Below are 18,158 nucleotides of genomic sequence, written 5' to 3' on the forward strand. Positions count from 1 at the left end.
AGCAAATGAAACCTCATCATTGTATTTTTTTGAAATAATTTTTCTTGAATATTTTATAAACCATGAAGCAATCCAGTGGAATGTGGATTCACATTCAGTAATGACAAATAATTCTGAACATTTAAATAGTTTTGTAGAAAATATACTTAAACTAGAAGGACTTGAATCTTTTGGTCTGTCTTAATCTATAGGGCTCGAGCTGTAGCTCAGTGGTAGAACACATGCTTAGCATGAATGATACTCTGGATTCAATTCCTAGTATCACCACCAAGAACAAAAGTACTGTCTCAATTTATGAAGGAAGAAACTGAGACATAAAGATATTAACTTGTACATGGAAGGGCCAGGACCTAAAATCAGGTCATTGGATTCCATTTCCCATGTTAGGCCACACTACCTGTCTTTGAATGAATGTTGCCTGCTCCAGAGATGAAAGAACTCTCTGACTATATTAAATGATGAGTATGGAAGAAGGTCTGGAAAGTAAAGCTGTGATAAAGAGGCAGGGCCACATTATCACAGCCACAGTTAAGAGACTGGTTTTCTTCTATATGGCAATGGAAGTCACTGAAGATTCTTGAACAGGAATGTGCATAAATAAGCATTTAGGTAGATTAAGTTGGCGCTAAAATATAAGATGAAGGTTAGTGTCAAAGGTGGGAGATTGAACAGAAGAGGGTGGTGATCTGATCTAGGGAAATGTAAATGAAAACAGATTTTAAAAATAATATTGAAATAAATATGAGCATGGTAAAGGTTTTGTTTGTTTAGTTTTTCCATGTGGTACTAGCAATTAAACCCAGAGGCTCTGTACCACTGAGCTACATCCCTAGCATTTTTTATATATTTTTTTTAAATTTTGAGACAGGGTATTGCTAAATTTCTGAGGCTCACCTTGAATTTATGATTCTCCTGCCTCAGCCTCCCCAGTAGATGAGATTACAGGCAAGCACCACTGCAGTTGGCTTAAAATATTTCTAAAAATTCACAGACTCTATACTAAACTAGAGGGAAAAAAAAGCACACTCAGCATTCAAGCCTTGGAAACTTGAAAAGTAATGGAAAAACAGACATATTGGGAAGCCAAGTTGTATTTTAGAGAAAATAAATTTCAATTTTGAACAGTGAAACCAAGCCTTATAAATCACTTGAGAAGCTATTAGTTACCTGCAGAAGTTAAGGGCACAATATTAGGAATAAACTGAGTAAGAGTGAGAAAGAATAAGATTTTTTTCAGAAAGAATAAGATGTTTTTTAATTAAAATATGTTCTTGCTGGAAAAAAAACGTAAATGCATGATTGTTTTAAAGAACTCATGAGAAGCTTTTAAAACACAACATAATTTTTCACTCTAGTATCACAGCTGTTGTGTAACTTTAAATATGGCATCACACTGCTCCACTGTCTTTACTTATATTATTAAAAAAGCATTAAATGTGGCTTAATCGTTATCTTACAATTCGCTTGCCTTCCTGAGAAATAGTTCTCTGTAAAATATAACCTGGGGGGGGCGGGGAGGACAATGTCTCATGGTAAATACTAAAACCTTTGTAGAAAGAGCACCAGAGGTTAATGATTTACCATTTAAACAGACAAACAGATATCCTTTCTGGCTTTTTCAGAGCCACAGGCTTTTCTCCCTTTTGTGTTCACTTCCTGTCAAGTTTGACATTTCAAAGGAATACCAAAGAAGCTTTCAAAATCTGTTAGGACTCCAAAAATATAAGCTATTCATTACAATGGTACTCACCTAAAATAGACTTTTAAATTTTAGAAAAATAATTTGAAAGAAATATTTTCAATCTTCTCTTACATAGAAGTATGCTGTCCAAAATTTATGTAACTACCTAAAGAAACTTGCTTATGTTTGGTGATCACAGAAAAGTAGTAGGACAGAAACAACTTTAATGAGTAAGCTATATTTAATAACATTTACAGGAGATTCAACTTTCTTGGGACTTATGGAAATTTAATACAAGGAAACAGTTAATAACTAGTAAGTACTTCAGTGTTTTCCAGCTAGTGTAATAACCCCTCCAAAACAGTAATCAGAAGACCCAATGCATTTAATGTAGAAAAAAATAATTGATTGTTTAAAACAAAAATAATATCACTGTATTATAGGGTCTATAATTATATTGAAGTAATGTATCATAAAGAATACTGTTCTAAGGCCTTGTTTTTTTTTTTTTTTTTTTTTGGTTGGTTGTCTTTTGTTTTTTTTCTTCTTGGTACCAAGAATTGAACCCAGGAGCGTTTAACCACTGAGCCACATCCTCAGCCCTTTTTATTCATTACTTTGAGACAGGGCCTATTGCTGAGGATAGCTTTGAACTCAAAATCCTCCTGCCTCGGCTTCCGTGTCTCTGGGATTAAAGTTGTGTGCCACCGCTGCAGTGTTTGGTTGGGTTTTGTTTTTGCTTTTAGATGTGGTCTTATTATGTTGCCAAGGATGCCTCTGAACTCCTACACTCAAGCGATTCTCTTGTCTTAGCCTTCCAAGGCATGTGCCACTGCACCCTACTCTAAATTCTTTTTTAATATTAAATTATTTATTTATTCTAATTTGTTATAGATAGAAGAATGCAATTCATTTCATATTACACATATAGAGCACAATTTTCCAAGTCACTGACTATACAAAGTATTTTCACACCAATTGTGTCTTCATACATATACTTAAGGTAATATGTCTAACTCATCCCACCATCATTCCTACCCCCTGACTCCCTTCCTTCCCCTCCCTCCCCTTTGCTCTATCTAAAGTTCCTCCATTCCTCCCATGCTCGCCCTCATCACCATTATGAGTCAGCATCTCATATCAAAGAAAATATTCCGCCTTTGGTTTTTTGAGATTGGCTAACTTCACTTAGCAAATATTCTCCAACTCCATCCACTTACCTGCAAATGCCATGATTTTATTCTCTTTTAATGCTGAATAATGTTCCGTTGAGTATATATACCAAAGTTCCCCTAACCACTCATCTACTGAAGGGCATCTAAGGTTCTTAAGATTGTATGAGAAACAGTGCAACAGTATTTAAAGGTAGACTGAGAAGTTAAAGATACATATTATAAATCATAAAGCAGCAAATTACAAAATAAAGCAAAGAAGTATATAGGTAGTAAGCCTATAAAGAAGATAAAACAGAATAAAAAACATATAGTGCCAAAGAATGCAGGGAAAGGGGAACAAAGAAGAGATAAGACAAATAGGAAACAAGTTAGATGGAGAATTTAGACCCAACCATATCAATAATTACAGTAAATATAAATTAAAAGGCAGAGATTGTCAAACTGGATTTGAAACCCAACTACACACTACCTATGAGAAACTACTTTAAGCATGAAGATGCTAATAAGTTAAACATAAAAGAACAGGGCAAATGACATGCTAATACTAATAAAAAAGAAAGATGACATGGCCCGGAGTGGCTTTATTAATATCAGACAAAGTCATTTTCAGAACAAAGCACATTACCAGTGATTAAGGGTAAATTCACCTAAAAAAATACAATTCTAATTGCTTATATTCCTAAATTTTATATGTAAGACACTGGACTAGGTATTTTGAGAGGTTTTTTGAAAATGAGATAGGAATTTTACCTTTCAGGCCCGTTCTAGCCCTCTGCCCTCCTGCACTGAAGATGTTAGTCCCTAATTCACATTCCTCCTTGCTAACATATCCTGAGTGACTGACCCTTTCTCAGTCTCTTGGTTCCTTGACTTCCCCATTCCCAACAATCTTCATTTCCATACTAGTTCAGTCATGTACTCTAAAGGACTTTCCTTAGAATATAGTAAACTTCCCAGAAACGTTGTGTCCACTTAGTTGAAATCTCTATGACCAAACTTCCCCTTTTACTCCCATTGTCACTTCAACCGCACCTATTAAACTTCATTAAATGTTCCCATTTCTTGAAACCTCTACATTATCAGTCTCTTATCATCTCTATGCAGCTGAAAACTCCAAACCATAAGAGTCTAATCTCTCTAACATCCTCAATTTCCTTACCCCATTACCATTCTGCTGCATTTGCTTAGCCATAATTCAATGGCCTAGTTCTATTAACTTGGTCACTTTTCTAATCTTACACCTGGTTGCTAAGCGATGCTGGGAAAAAATACCATCATACAACGCTATAGTGGCACTACAAATTTGTGCTTCTATCCTCAAATTGCCTGTATTGCTGCAGGGCAATGCTCTTCTCTTTTACCAGTCATATCATTCTATTAGTCTCCACAACAATTCCAAATTACATCCGGGCTCCTCAAATTTCCAACCACACCACTCTACACTCCCCACCTACCAAGACTAAGTAAATTACTGCAGTTCTATTTCATAAAATAAACAAAATGGACAAAAAAAATCTTAAAAACCATTAAATGGAAACTTCAATTTCCTGACATGCCATGCACCTACTACCTTACTTGCAATTGCTCTTCTTCTTTTCACTTTGGACACAGAAATATTTCCCATCCCACATGCTCTTTTAAAATGTGACCTGCCTCTCCTCAGACAAGCATCCCCTGATTCTGTGACTGCTCTGACCAACAAAATATAGCTTCCAGCTACGGTTCTTCTACAGACTTTTAGAAGCCAGCTGCTAATAAGAAATGTAATTACCCCCAAAACAAAAGTGCCATGAGAAGCACAACTTCTCCTGTGAAATGGTTAGGAGGATAAGATGCTGCACAGAAGACGGAAAGAGAGACAGGATGGGAGGAAGGGAGAGGCACGCATACACAAGAGCGGCAAGCTGTCAGGGTTGAAAGTGAAAAAGAACCTTGGAAGTGGATCCTCTGGCTCCAAACATCTGCTGACACCACACAGTCAGAGATAAACTGTCCAGTCAAGCTCTTCCCAAATTCTCAACCATCACCAACAGGAGAAAAATAAAATGGTTGTTTTAAGTCATTAAATTATTTCCTATCGAGAGAATACTATCAATGGCTCTTTCCACCAACATTTAATCCCAATTTTTTACATTAAGAAAAAAATTCTTCTCTCCACCTCATACTCCCCAAGCTATATCTCTTTACTTTTGCTATATCTGTATCTCACTTCACAGGCAAAATTCTGGTTTAAAAAAAAAAAAAGCCATCTATAGTCACTGTCTCTACTTCTTGACCACTAATTCACATCTCACCCTATCATCACTTCATCTAATGGTTTTTGCTACTGTCAGCAGTGGATTCTTTGTTACAAATTTTCAGTTCTGACTAATTGCTTCTATAGTGTCTGAAATATCAAGTTCCCTTCCAGATTTTGTAATGCTCTCTCTTCACAAAATAAATAAAGTAATTAATTTAAAAAATAATTTCTGGTTTTCTCCTATTTCTCTGGCTGCTCTAATTCGATAACTTCTGTAGGTAGCAGATTTTCATTTCTATGCATCCTTTAAATGTTTGGGCTCCTTAGGATTCTATACTTTAAACTTCTCTTCTTATGCTAAATTCTACCCTTAGGCCACCTTAACCATTCTCCCAACTTCATTTACTTAATAAGGCATTGTGATTACAGCTTTGGAACCAGAAATACTTGGGTTGGATCACAGCTCTGTCATTTAGCTTGTGTAGTCTAGGGCAAGTTATTAAACCTCTCTAAGTGTTTATTTTTCATAAAGAATATTACCACCTCATCAATTATTATGAAAATTCAATGATACTGTTAAGTGCTCAAATTGCTTGACACTAGATAAATTGTCAATGAAGTGGCAATTTTATTATGTATGTGTGGCAGTTCTCTAATCTACATTCCTAGCCTAGATTTCTTTTCTAAGCTCTTTCTAAATTCCTATTCAATAAAATAAAATGGTTGTTTTAAGCTATTATATTGTTTTCCAGCAAAATACCACTTGAATAAGCTCTTTTCTATCAATATTTAATCCTTATCTCTTCCATTAAAAAATAAATAAATAATCTATCCTCCACTTCACATACCCAACTACCACCTGACACCTCTATTTAATTGAGCACAACTTGTCTTCCCAAGAATATCTCATCCTGGAGTTTTCAAAAGTAATTTATCTTATTTTCATGACTAACACTACTATCCACTTAGTTATTCAAGCCAGAAACCTAGATATTAGTATAAGCTGACCCTTCTCTGTCTTCTCTTATTCATACTTATATAATTAACTGCTATATCTATTAATACTAGATACTGTTTTAAGTATTTTATATACATGAATTCATCTAATGAAAATAATATAATAAAATATAAGGCTTATAAATGACTAGTAGGTATTATAGATAATAAAAACAGTAAGACTATAAAGAGGAAAGAATGATTATAAACTAGAAAGGCAAACTGAAATAGACCTTAAAATGAGGTAAAAAAAAAAAAGGCAGGAAATATATTTTAAAACTCAAAGACTGGCAGAAAAAAAACAGTTGTATGGGTGATAGTTGAACAGACAAGGCTAAAAGGAAAAAAGAATGTAGGCAGGGGTTCTCAAACTTCCTGGACTCACAATCTTTTTACATTATTAAAATTACTGAGGACCCAGAAAGCCTTTGATCATATGGGTTATCTCTCTCAATATTTACTGCATTAATAAAGAAACCTTAAATTTAATTTAATTAAAGCCAAGAAGTTTTAGAAATATTTTATTTAAACCAACAACAAACACATGTGTTAACATAAATAACATTTTTTATAAAAAATAACCATATTATTCAAAATAAAAAACTGGCACTGTTTTACAATCTTACTCATGTCTTTAATATCTGGCTTATCAAAAGAGACTTGAATTCTCCTATCTGCTTTTATATTTATTGTGCTTCAATATGTTGCTTTGGTTGAAAAAATAAGAGAATCTGGCCTCAGTTGGAAAAAAAATTATCTTAATAGCCTTTTGAGCTATGATTATTCTCCTTTGATACTATACCAAAACTCAACCAGTGATAGTTTCTTAAAGTTAGCTGCAGTGTGGAATCAAATGATTTAATCAAATCAATTAAAATCTTTTGATATATCTTGAACGATTTCAGGTAATCTCTTACCTGATTTTATATGATGTATTTACTCATTTGGAAATATTTTCACCAAATTAGATAGATCTTCCAAATGTTAACAAATCTCTTTATATAAGAACAAAAAATCACATTCATTGATAAAACCAATGATTTAATTAGAGAAGTCTTTTCAGTATTGGAAGTTGTCAAGATTACAGTAGTGGATACAAGTGCTCCGAAATTTTATTTTTCACTTGAAAACACATAATTTGTCATTGGCAATCATCACTGTCAGTTGTTTTCCTTCAAGTAACATGCTCAGTTTATTCATTTTCAAGAAAATGTCTGCCAAATATCCAAGACTACACAAACAACTGCTCATCAGTCTTACAAGTAAAAGACGTGTTTCATGAAGAATGACGAGTTCAGTTCACAACTTAACCAATATACAAGCTTTTCCTCACGACAACTTTTGCACTTTGGTATGCAGCTGGAAAAAAAGCTAAAAGCTAAAAAAACAAAACAAACAACAACAACAACAAAAAACCCCAAAGTACTCAAGTGGAGATTTAATAAAATACTTTCCAACTGCTTCATCAAGGATATTCTAAAATGAAACTGACACATTTTGTTTCATTTTTTAACTGAGAATGTATAGTAGTGAAAATGCAATGATTACTAGCCATTTTAGAGCCACTGCTTTATTTCGGGTAATGGTGCCAACAGTTTCACATCATGAGTTTAAATGTCAACAGACTGGAAAAAATAAATAACACCTTAAGAGTAATAATAAAACAGTTTTTACTATGCAGATTCCCTCAAGTGGTTTCAGAAATTGCCAGAGAATCCTAATTCATGTTTTGAACAGCTGACTTAAGAAAAAAGGAGACAATACTTCTAACAAAGAGTCTTTGAGCTTCACACAGTGGCACAGTCCTGTAATCCTAGCATCTCAGGAGGCTGAGGCAGGAGGATCACAAGTTCAAGGCCAGCCTCTGCAACTTAGCAAGGCACTATGCATCTTAGTAAAAGGTTGTCTCAAAAGAAAAAATAAAGGGTTGGGAATGTGGCTCAGTATTTAAGTACCCCTGGGTTCAATTCCCAGTATTGCCCTCCATCCTCCCCAACACACACAAAAGGTCTTTCAGGCATCAAAGAGTTGGCGTAAAGCTCTCATTCTAAAAGCACACACTATGTTCTTCTGACCTTCTTAATATGCTAGATAATTTTAGAATTATATTCTTTGCACCGTGTTATACTGTGAAGATTCTGAATTTTTCTCATATGAGATTTTTTTTTTGTCATTAGTTTGTTGCTGAGGCTGACCTTGAACTTACGATCCTTCTGCCTCAGCCTCCTGAATCGCTGGGATTACAGGTGTGTGCAGAGGTGCCTGGCTGTTGCTTGTTTCAACAGGCAATTATCTTTGCTGAACTTGAACTGTACAAACCATTTATTGGGCAGCAGCTCCAGTTTCAGTTCAGACCTTCTGTCCTTTATTAAGTTGTTCTAAGTTTGAGTCAGGTTTCAGTCAGAGATGTGGGTGAACAGAATTTGGTCACCCTTTCTCTTGCAAAACTCTTCAACTTTCTTCAATAGCCAGGGTTTCTTCAGCTTCAATTTTCTAGTTTCCTTCATTGGAAGGCCCTCTTTCCATTCTCTACTGTCCTTCTGTACACATACTGCACTTAGTCCCAGACAAAAAGCTTCATTCCTCCAGAGGCTCATAGCTCCCCTCATTTCCCTTCTCAACTAGAGTCTGTCTGTTCTTCCCGTCCAGTGGTTTCAAGATGTTGCTTTTTGTACTCTATATAGATTATATTGAGTCTCATTTTGTAGGGAGTCATATGGTCTTTTTCTTTTCTTTTCAGATGGCATACTGGGGATTGAACTCAGGGGCACTTGATCCCTGAGCCACATCCCCACCCTATTTTGTATTTTATTTAGAGACAGGGTCTCACTGAGTTGCTTAGCGTCTCACTGTTGCTGGGAATGGCTTTGAACCCTCCATTATAGGTGTGTGCCACCACACCGGGCAGGAGGGTGTTTTTCCATCATCACCTGATGAATATGATCTCCGCAAATTAGCATGATAATATCTGTAATTATAAGACTTCTTTGGATGCTGTGACAGATATGGTCTCAAGGTAGTATATGGTAGATCAATAGCAGTTCACAGTAATTCAGGAAAGAAAGACCATTGAGAGAAGTACCTGATGTAGCTTGGTTTATTGAAAAAATATTGAGTATGTTTAGAAGACTCTGAAAATAAGAAATCCAGATCTCATTTCATCACCCCCTAGAATTATAAACTTCTTAACAGATTTAATAGGCCCAAACATCTGGAACTTATTTAATCTAACCCTTGGGTATAAAATATTCTATATCATCTTTAATTTTTTATATTTTCAGAGAATGGGATTTTACTAGGTTTTTCAATAGTGTGCCCCAGCTTTATACACTTACATATTGCCTGCTAACTCTCCTGGGATGAAAAGAAACAGAAGGGTACTCTTTCCTTCCTGATCCCTTATTTCTCAAGACTGTCAAGCACAGATACTGAACCTGTTTCCCCACAGGATCATTAAAAATACAACCATGTTCTTCCTTAAATTATTAGGGGCGGGGACTAAGGGCTTAGTTTAGTGCTAGAACACTTACCTAGCACATGGGCTGCCCTGAGTTTAATCCCCAACACACACACACACAGACACACACACACACACAATTATTATGGGGGAAAATTAAGTATCACCTCACTTGATGTTTCCCCTAGGTCAACAACACTGTATGAATATGTTCTCAAGGATTTACAGCACTGATGAGGAATTTTTATTGTGATATTGATGAAAAGACTATGAAACCTTGCTGAGTCTTGATCTGAATGTTTGTTAGAGTGGTGTGTTTAATTTGTGAAAATTTTATCCGTCACTTGAAATAGTCACTTTTGTATATAATACAATTTTGTTTCTTTGTTCTATACCAGGGATTGAATCAGTAGGCACTTAACCATTGAGTCACATCCCCAAACTTTTTATTTTTTCTTTTGTGACAGGGTCCCACTAAGTTGCTTACTGGCTTTGAACTCACAATCCTCCTGCCTTGGCCTCCTGAGACACTGGAATGACAAAAGTGCACAACTACACCCAGCTTTTTTATATATTTTATAATATATATAATATATATGCATATATATATTATACATATAAAATACTTCAAATTTTTTTTAAAAAGTCTGTGAAAGCTTATCATGTCCCTTCTCTATAATGCCAAATACTCCCAGAGGAATACATACATATCCTGTTTGTATGGAATGACTTATTACACAAAGTTATCCACTACCACTATATATTTGTACAATTAAAAAGTAATATAAAATCCAAACATTAGCAATATATAACTAAAAGTCCTCTGGTTTCATCTCCTAGAAAGATTACAATTAGAACTGAAATTCAGAGGCTTATGGCTTCTACATCATCCCATCATAAATAAATTATACTCTTTTCCAAACTTTGAGCATCTCATTTTTTTCTTCAAAAATTTTCAAAATTAAAGTAATGTATTCAGAATCTTTGAATTCCAGTAATTGAGCTAAAAAGGCTTGAACACAACAATTTTTGAAAAGATAAACTTCTATTACTTTTTCTACGCAAGTTTTCAGAGCCCTCATTTTTGTAAACTCACAGAGAATGTTGTATAATTATGTCCTGACGGAAATAAAGTTAATTATCTGAAAGAAATAAGAGTCAGGTACAGTGGTGCATGCCTGTAATCCCAGCAACTCAGGAGGCTGAGGCAGAAGAATCGCAAATTTAAGGCTAGTCAAAGAAACCTAGTGAGACCCTGTCTCAAAATAAAAAACAGAAAGGGCTGGGCTCAGTGGTAAAGTGTCCCTGGGAACAATCTCTAATACCGAAAAATAATTTTAAAAAATAATAGTAATAATAGCCTTTTTCACATGATAAAGTAATAACCTGATCTCAATTTCTGAAGGAGGGGACAGAGTTTCTGAAAAGTACTTATTTTTTTAATCAATTCATTGATTTTTGCTATTTTAGATTAATGTCCCAGATTCCAAAAGTTTTAACTACTCCTTTTCTTATCAAGTGGAAATATGTCCTACAAGGAGTTACCAAATCCAGTAATGGCAATGTCGTATTTTTCTATGAATATTCTTTACTTCTCTCTCCATCCAATGGCTATGTGACAATACAAGAAAAGACTAGGAAACAGACTCTCAATCATTTAATATCCAGAACATCAAAAAATTAAAACTAAGGTTACCATACATATTAGGATTGTAACGTAAGAAGTCTTAATTTTCTATTATTTCTATAAATTGATATAAGTTAAAAAGATATATGCAGGTGGAATCTAATCTCAAATGCTTCATTTGAGAAGTGTTTCAAATTTTGGAGTTTTTTTGATTTTGGAATGTTTGCATAGACATTACCAGTTGAACACCCCTAATCTGAAAATCCAAAATCTGAAAATGCTACAAAACTTGATAAACTTTTTGTTGTTGGAGCTCAACTTGTATATGCTTAGCATGTAACACAGTTTCAAAAGAAATGAGTTATTAGTCTATAAATCTGATGATTCACAAAGTATAATCCAACTATGCAGATTTCATAGTAGTATAACAGAACTGCAAATAAATACTTTAAAATTAGTACACAGAAAATGTCACTTTTATTAAAACAAAATATTTATCAAAACCTTGCATGCTATAAATAGAAGACTTAGAGAATATGATTTGTGTTGCTATAATGCCTTAAACAATACCTATAATTGAACTATGATGTAGATTTTTTTGTATTATCTTTAATAATGGGACAAAATGACTCCTACTAAATTGAACAGGAAAAATGTTCTTTTAAATCATATAAATAGCACAATCTCAAATTCTTAATTTGTTGAAATTTAAGAGCATTTACGTTGTCAATCATAACACATATTTTAATAAATTACCTAACTACTTTAAAGACTTCTTTTTTATTTTAAAGTGCCATGTTTTAAGAGAAACTACTCCAAAATAAATCACTATATTAGATGCTCTGGGGAGCTTAAAGAAAATTTCATTCTAATATTCCACTTGATTCCTGAGCTATCTATATACACTGAAATAACATTATTCATGAAATTGCATATTTGCTTTTAAAGTAGATGTTAAGAAATATGTCTCACTAATAGATACTATTGTTATCCGTATACATATAAAGATTTTTAATTATTTTAGCTAGTTACTTACTGAGAGCCATGCAAGGGATTCCATGATTCGATGTTCACATCGTTCTAAATGTTTTATCATTTCTCTTGTCAAGTTGGCTTCTGCTTTGATAAAACTTTCAATCACTTTGTAAAAATCAAAGGCTTTTAAATTAAGTACATTCAGAATCCATGGGAAGGACAAATCTGTTCCAGAATCAAGATTCTGAGATGTACTTCCTAAAAATGAAAGAAAAAATGTATAGATATGAAATGTTAAGACCTGAACTAAGTATTTTTATTCGGAAGGTCTTGTCAAACAAAGAATTAAATAATTTGTATTTAGAGCAGAATTTTTTATTCTGAAGTCTATAGGCTCCCAAGAAATAGGCTCCCAAATTTTTGAGTGTATGTGCATGTATGTTTTTTCTTGAGAACTGGCTCATAGCTTGCATCAAGTTTTCAAAGGTTTAAATACTCTAAACTCTTATCAGGGACAGGTTTGTTATTTTATCAGCAATTCATAAGCATATATATTTCAATTCTCTCATTAATTCTTGGTGGAGAGTAGAAAAGAAGCTTTCAGATTTGCTAATTTAATTCATTAGTTTGAAAATGGAATTTCTTTAAAATGTGCATTTAAGGTTATTAATGAGGATTAACAGTTTTCCATATGTATTTATTAATTCAAGTTCCTCCTTTTTAATTGTGTACTTGTATCCTTAAATAAATGTTCCTCTTCTGTTTCTGCAAGAATAACTTTTTAACACTTGCAACACTATCTACAAAATAATATATTTAAAATTATATTTTAAAAACACTGTTATTGGCCCTTGTTTTGTTTATCAACAAATTATTGATTTTTCATAATTTGCTTAAAAGCAGGCACCAATTAAGAAAGCGTTGAAGCTCTGGTGGATCCCAGCTCTAACCTGTGGTCTAGTGACCAAAGCATTGTTATAACAATGCTTTCAATTATTATTGTCTACTCTTTAAAAACTGCTTTGGCACTTTACAATCTTACAGATTTTTTAAAGGATTTCAAAAGGTACCTCTTCAATTTGTTCAGAATAGGTTAGGGAAATCCACCCCCGAGATGGCCTGAAATAATTCAGATAAACTATTTAAATAGCAACTATTTAAATGACAACCAATTATATTCTTCAGTATATACTCATCTACAATATGCTTTTCTTCTCTTTACCACGTACCCCCTCTAAAAACAACAAACAAAACAAAAAATATAACACACCTGGAGTATTTTTTTAACTTTAAATTCAACTAAAACATATATTTACTAAAACTTAACTTACTGCTATAGGTAGCCATTACAACTTCAAGAGCACACGCCAATAAAGACATATGAAAGATGTTGTCATTCAGAAGTTTGCTGAAAGAAAAAAGGAGAATGATTTTAAAATATTTACTTTTATAAAAAGAAGAAACTGCTGACTAAAACTAAAAGAATAAATTACCTAAAATTTTGAATGGAGAGTCGTTCTTCTTCCTAAAACAGATAATGTTTTTAAAAGTTTAACTGAAACTTAATATTTGTGTCAAAGTTAATTTTTTTTCTACTATATTTTTTTAAACTTACAGATTTAAGCATGGATTCCATTACTCGGTAGTATAATCGGACTCCAAGTTTATATCGCTACAACAAAGAAAAAGAAAAAGAAGAACTTGCTATTTTAGAACATCACAATAATCACTAATTTTTTGTAACAATCTTTTCTTGCAACATACTTCTGACCCTTTTTAGAAATATGGCTATCAAACTATATGCAGTGGTGTATGCCTGTAATCCCAGTGGCTCAGGAGGCTGAGGTAGGAGGATCATGAGTTCAAAGCCGGCCTCAGCAAAAGCGAGGCGCTAAGCAACTCAGTGAGACCCTGTCTCTAAATAAAATACAAAACAGGGCTGGGAATGTGGCTCTGTGGTCGAATGCCCCCGAGTTCAATTCCCGGTACCCCCCCACCAAAAAATAAAAAAAATAAAAAAGAAATATGGTTACAAAAAAACCCACAAAAGCTAGACTACCTAAAACTCAAGACTTAAATAGAAAGTAATGTTTCATATTCCCAATAAGCTATCAAGAGGTTAGATCCATTACCTGATTCTCTAACAGCATTTCAGTCTACATTATTTATACTAAAGGGTAGATTATATGTCCAGTACAATATTTTAAGCACTTACATACCTGCTTCTTATAATCTAGAACATCTATTTTCAGAACAGCTATTTAGAATTAGAAAATAGTTCCTAATTAAAAAAACTCTGAAAAACTCAGTAACCCTGCCACAGTCAAAGTCAGACAAAACTAAACTTCTCAGAAAAATGTTTTAACCAAATAACTACTTCCTTTCAGTTGAAAGAATAACCAAATATTTTCAGTTACATGCACATATATACATACACAAACCATAGTTCTTCATTCCAAATTAAGAGTTCAAATGTCATATACAACCAAAAAAGAACTTTTAAGTATAGTTGTTTAAAGCATTATGGCATAAAACTATAATCTCATGACACTGAAATAAATGTGTACAATGGATTATAATTTTCAAACTTATCTTTACAAAATTGCCCTCATTAATGCCACACAACAAAGCAGAATAAATATAGAACCTGAATCTCAGAGAAGTTAAACGACATGTTCAAGATCACTCAGCTCACAAATAATAGAACCAGATGTAAACCCAGTATTCCATAATTCCATAATCCATACTCTTACCCAATATATTGGTTTTAGATTATCTGAATAATATCACTATCACTGAGAATTGGCATATATAGTATAATCCCATTTACATAAGTGTATGTATACATGAGTATTGACACATATAGAAGTCATAGCATATACATCAAAAATTTAAGATGAGATTTTAATTTTTTTTGCTTACTTATATTTTCTAAATTTTCCACAATTGGTATGTACACTTTTCTTTTTGTAAAGGGATGGGGAATAATTTCTCTTAAGGTTTCTCATAAATAGCAACATACATAGGCAGATGGGATATATAATCCGCCAATTATACTACTAGACAAATACTATTATTTGTTTAGTATCTGTACAATCTGAACAGATGCTGCCTTTAAAATTATTGCTATAGACAGGCATTGATGAAAATGAACTCAACTTACCTGTGATCCAATTTCAACACATCCCTGTCCCACAGCTTTAGCAAATTTCTCTTTAAAGATGTGTCCAATATCTTTCACTCTTTTCAGAATATTTTCTTTTGGATTCACCGTGCAGTTCTTTAAGAAATATAAACAGAAATCAATATTGACAATAGCATTTAATCAGAATTAAAATTTTCTGTTCCATATATCATGACTGAGTTTTTGAGTGTTTATAAAAATATGGAAACACTTCTATAATAACTAGGTAAACACAACCACAGAATCGAAGCAGAATTTCATTGGATGTTAGTGTCCAAGAAATTTTCAAGAAGAATTAAAAAACTCTATTACCTACAATTTCTGCTGCTAGGTTTAGGGGACCTCAGATTTGTTAGCCTTTCTATTCATCACATGTTTTCATAAAATATGTTCAATTAACAGTTGCATTTGAATGTATGTCACCCCCTTCACAAAAAAAGCCAGTGGAAGATATAAACCTAAGATTTAAGCTCAATATAATTTCTTAATTTAAAATTATGCTTTAGAAGAGTTAAAAACTAGCCATATTATTTAATAACATTTTCAGAAACTAGTATGGGAAAATAGTTAACAAAAGAAGTTCCAGTGCTCACTTAAGCAGCATATATACTAAAAACTAGAACAATAAAAATAAGTTCCAATACATGTATCATTTGGAGTGTGAGGCCCTATCAACTTTAATAATTAACACACATTAGAAGATGATACATAAAAAGAAGCAGTATGATGTTCTATTCTATAATTCATATTATGCTACAGTAAAAATATATCACAAGGTATAAAAATATATTCATTAGGTACCGAAGCATAGTCCTAAAATTCCAGTTATTTGAGAGGTTAAAGCAGGAGAATCACAAGTTCAAGGTCAACCTTGGCAACTTAGCAAGATCCTGTCTCAAAATACAAAGTAAAAAAGACTTGAATGTAGTTCAATTGTAAAGCACCCCTAGGTTCAGTTCCCAGTATGCAAAAATGAATGAATAAATGGATGGATGAAAAAATAAATACTACCAAGCTCAAGCCTTTGGACGTTTTGAAATATATAATAAAGAGGTCTTTCCTGTCATAAAATCATTGCTGCCAAATGTCAATTAAAATATGCCCAGAGTCTAAGACTTTACACTCAGAGAAGATACCATTAATTTTAAAAATGAAAAAGCCTGAGTTTATAATAAAGAAGTAAAATCAAGGAAAAACGTAATGACCTTCAGGACACTCTGCCTCACTCTGAGGCAAGATGTCATTGATATACAATTAAGAAGTTATAAAGTTTCATTAAAAGAAGTTATAAAGTTTCATTAAAAGTTAAGCTTTAAAATGAGCTTTAGAGAATGTCTGTGAGGCAGAACTTTCTGTCCAACGGAATTAATTAAAAAAAAAAAAAAAAAAAGAGCTCCAACAAGCTCCAAAAGTTGGAAGAAGCATTTAAAAAATGGCACTGAGATGAGATTATCAGTCTTTTAACTTCTATCATTATTACTTGCTAAAAGTTCTAGGTAACTAGGTTGATACGTTTGGGCAAATAATTCTCATGCTACAGATAACTCATAAACAAAAGTAACTTTATATAAGTTAGACAAACAAAATCAGTTCTACACCAACACAATTATGAATAAAAGAAATTACTTTGCTAATTCCTGGACAGGACATAGCAAGACAGGACAATACAACATGACAAAGTCACTGTTAACAATTATAGAAAGTAATGACCAGAATAACCCAAATTTTTAATAAGAATCCTGGCCTTGTACAATTTCCACAGATGAGCACTTTGGTGGGTCCCAACCCTCATGATTTGAGTTTATATAAGGAGTGATGAAGCAAGCCGGCAATACTGATGCTAGTTTTCATTCTTTCTTCTTCGCTCTCTCTCTCTCTTTTTTTTTTTTTCAGGGAGGGATCAGCAGGGGCTTTCATATATCAAACTCAAAGTCAATCAGGAATTGAAAAGTGCAATGCACACAGAGCCAGGCAAGAATTTCAAATGAAAATGGGTTGAAAGTGGGATTAAAAAAAAGATTGCAGGGCTGTGGTGAGTGTTAAGTCCTACCTAACACTGTGTTCAAAGAAAAGATTTTAAGATTTACGCAGGCAGAGAGAAAAGACAAATTAACTATAAAGGAACAACAGTAGGTCTACAGAAGACTTCTTAACTATTCACCTTGGGAGCCAAGAAATAGTAAAGTAACAATATCAAAATAGTAAAGTAGTTATTTTAAACTTCTGAGAGAAAGTACATGTCAACCTAGAATCGAAGATCCATCTTAAAAAAAATAAGAGTAAACACATTTTTAGACAAAAAACAAAACAAAACAAAAAACTGTACTTTTACCCCAAACTAAACTTGCTAAAGGAATATTTAAAAATATGTCTGAAGAAGGAAGAAAATTATCTCAGAAGTTAGGTCTAAGTTGCAAGAAGTAATGATGATAAGGCAAATGATAAACCTAAGAAAATCAAAACATAACACTGCCTAAATAAAATAATACTATTAATATCTAATTAGTAAAATTTTAAAAGCAAAAAATAAGATAATGGGTAAATATATGTTAACTTCTAATTTCATATTTCTTTACCAAGATATCACGAAATATGTTTCATAGATGGCTTACATTGAAATAGGAAATCAAATTTTCTGATGGCTGATCACTTGCTGAATTTAAAATCATCATTAATTGTTGGATAGTATTCATAACGGTCCTAGAGGGGAGAAAAAAGGAAGCAGCATTAAGCAAAGAAGAAAAAGAACAAATGAAATGCACCTATCTCAAGTTCTTTTGATATCCTGTCTATCCCATTTATCTTTACAAAGTTCCCTGAAATA

The 18,158-nt window shown here is 33.1% G+C and overlaps 1 protein-coding gene across 2 annotated transcripts in view; it reads right to left on the minus strand.

Annotated features, from left to right (window-relative positions):
• Positions 1-18,158, minus strand: part of Rb1 (RB transcriptional corepressor 1) — a 155,476-nt gene that overhangs the window by 76,428 nt on the left and 60,890 nt on the right. For both annotated transcript variants that reach the window (XM_026393653.2, XM_026393652.2), the window contains 6 exons: positions 17,947-18,034; positions 15,314-15,430; positions 13,766-13,822; positions 13,644-13,675; positions 13,482-13,558; positions 12,212-12,408 (listed from right to left, as the gene is read on the minus strand). In XM_026393653.2, coding sequence (XP_026249438.1) covers positions 12,212-12,408; positions 13,482-13,558; positions 13,644-13,675; positions 13,766-13,822; positions 15,314-15,430; positions 17,947-18,034 — 568 coding nt within the window. The remainder of the gene's footprint in view (positions 1-12,211; positions 12,409-13,481; positions 13,559-13,643; positions 13,676-13,765; positions 13,823-15,313; positions 15,431-17,946; positions 18,035-18,158) is intronic.

This window comes from Urocitellus parryii, chromosome 2, assembly GCF_045843805.1.
Source record: "Urocitellus parryii isolate mUroPar1 chromosome 2, mUroPar1.hap1, whole genome shotgun sequence".
In the NCBI taxonomy this organism is placed as follows: domain Eukaryota; kingdom Metazoa; phylum Chordata; class Mammalia; order Rodentia; family Sciuridae; genus Urocitellus; species Urocitellus parryii.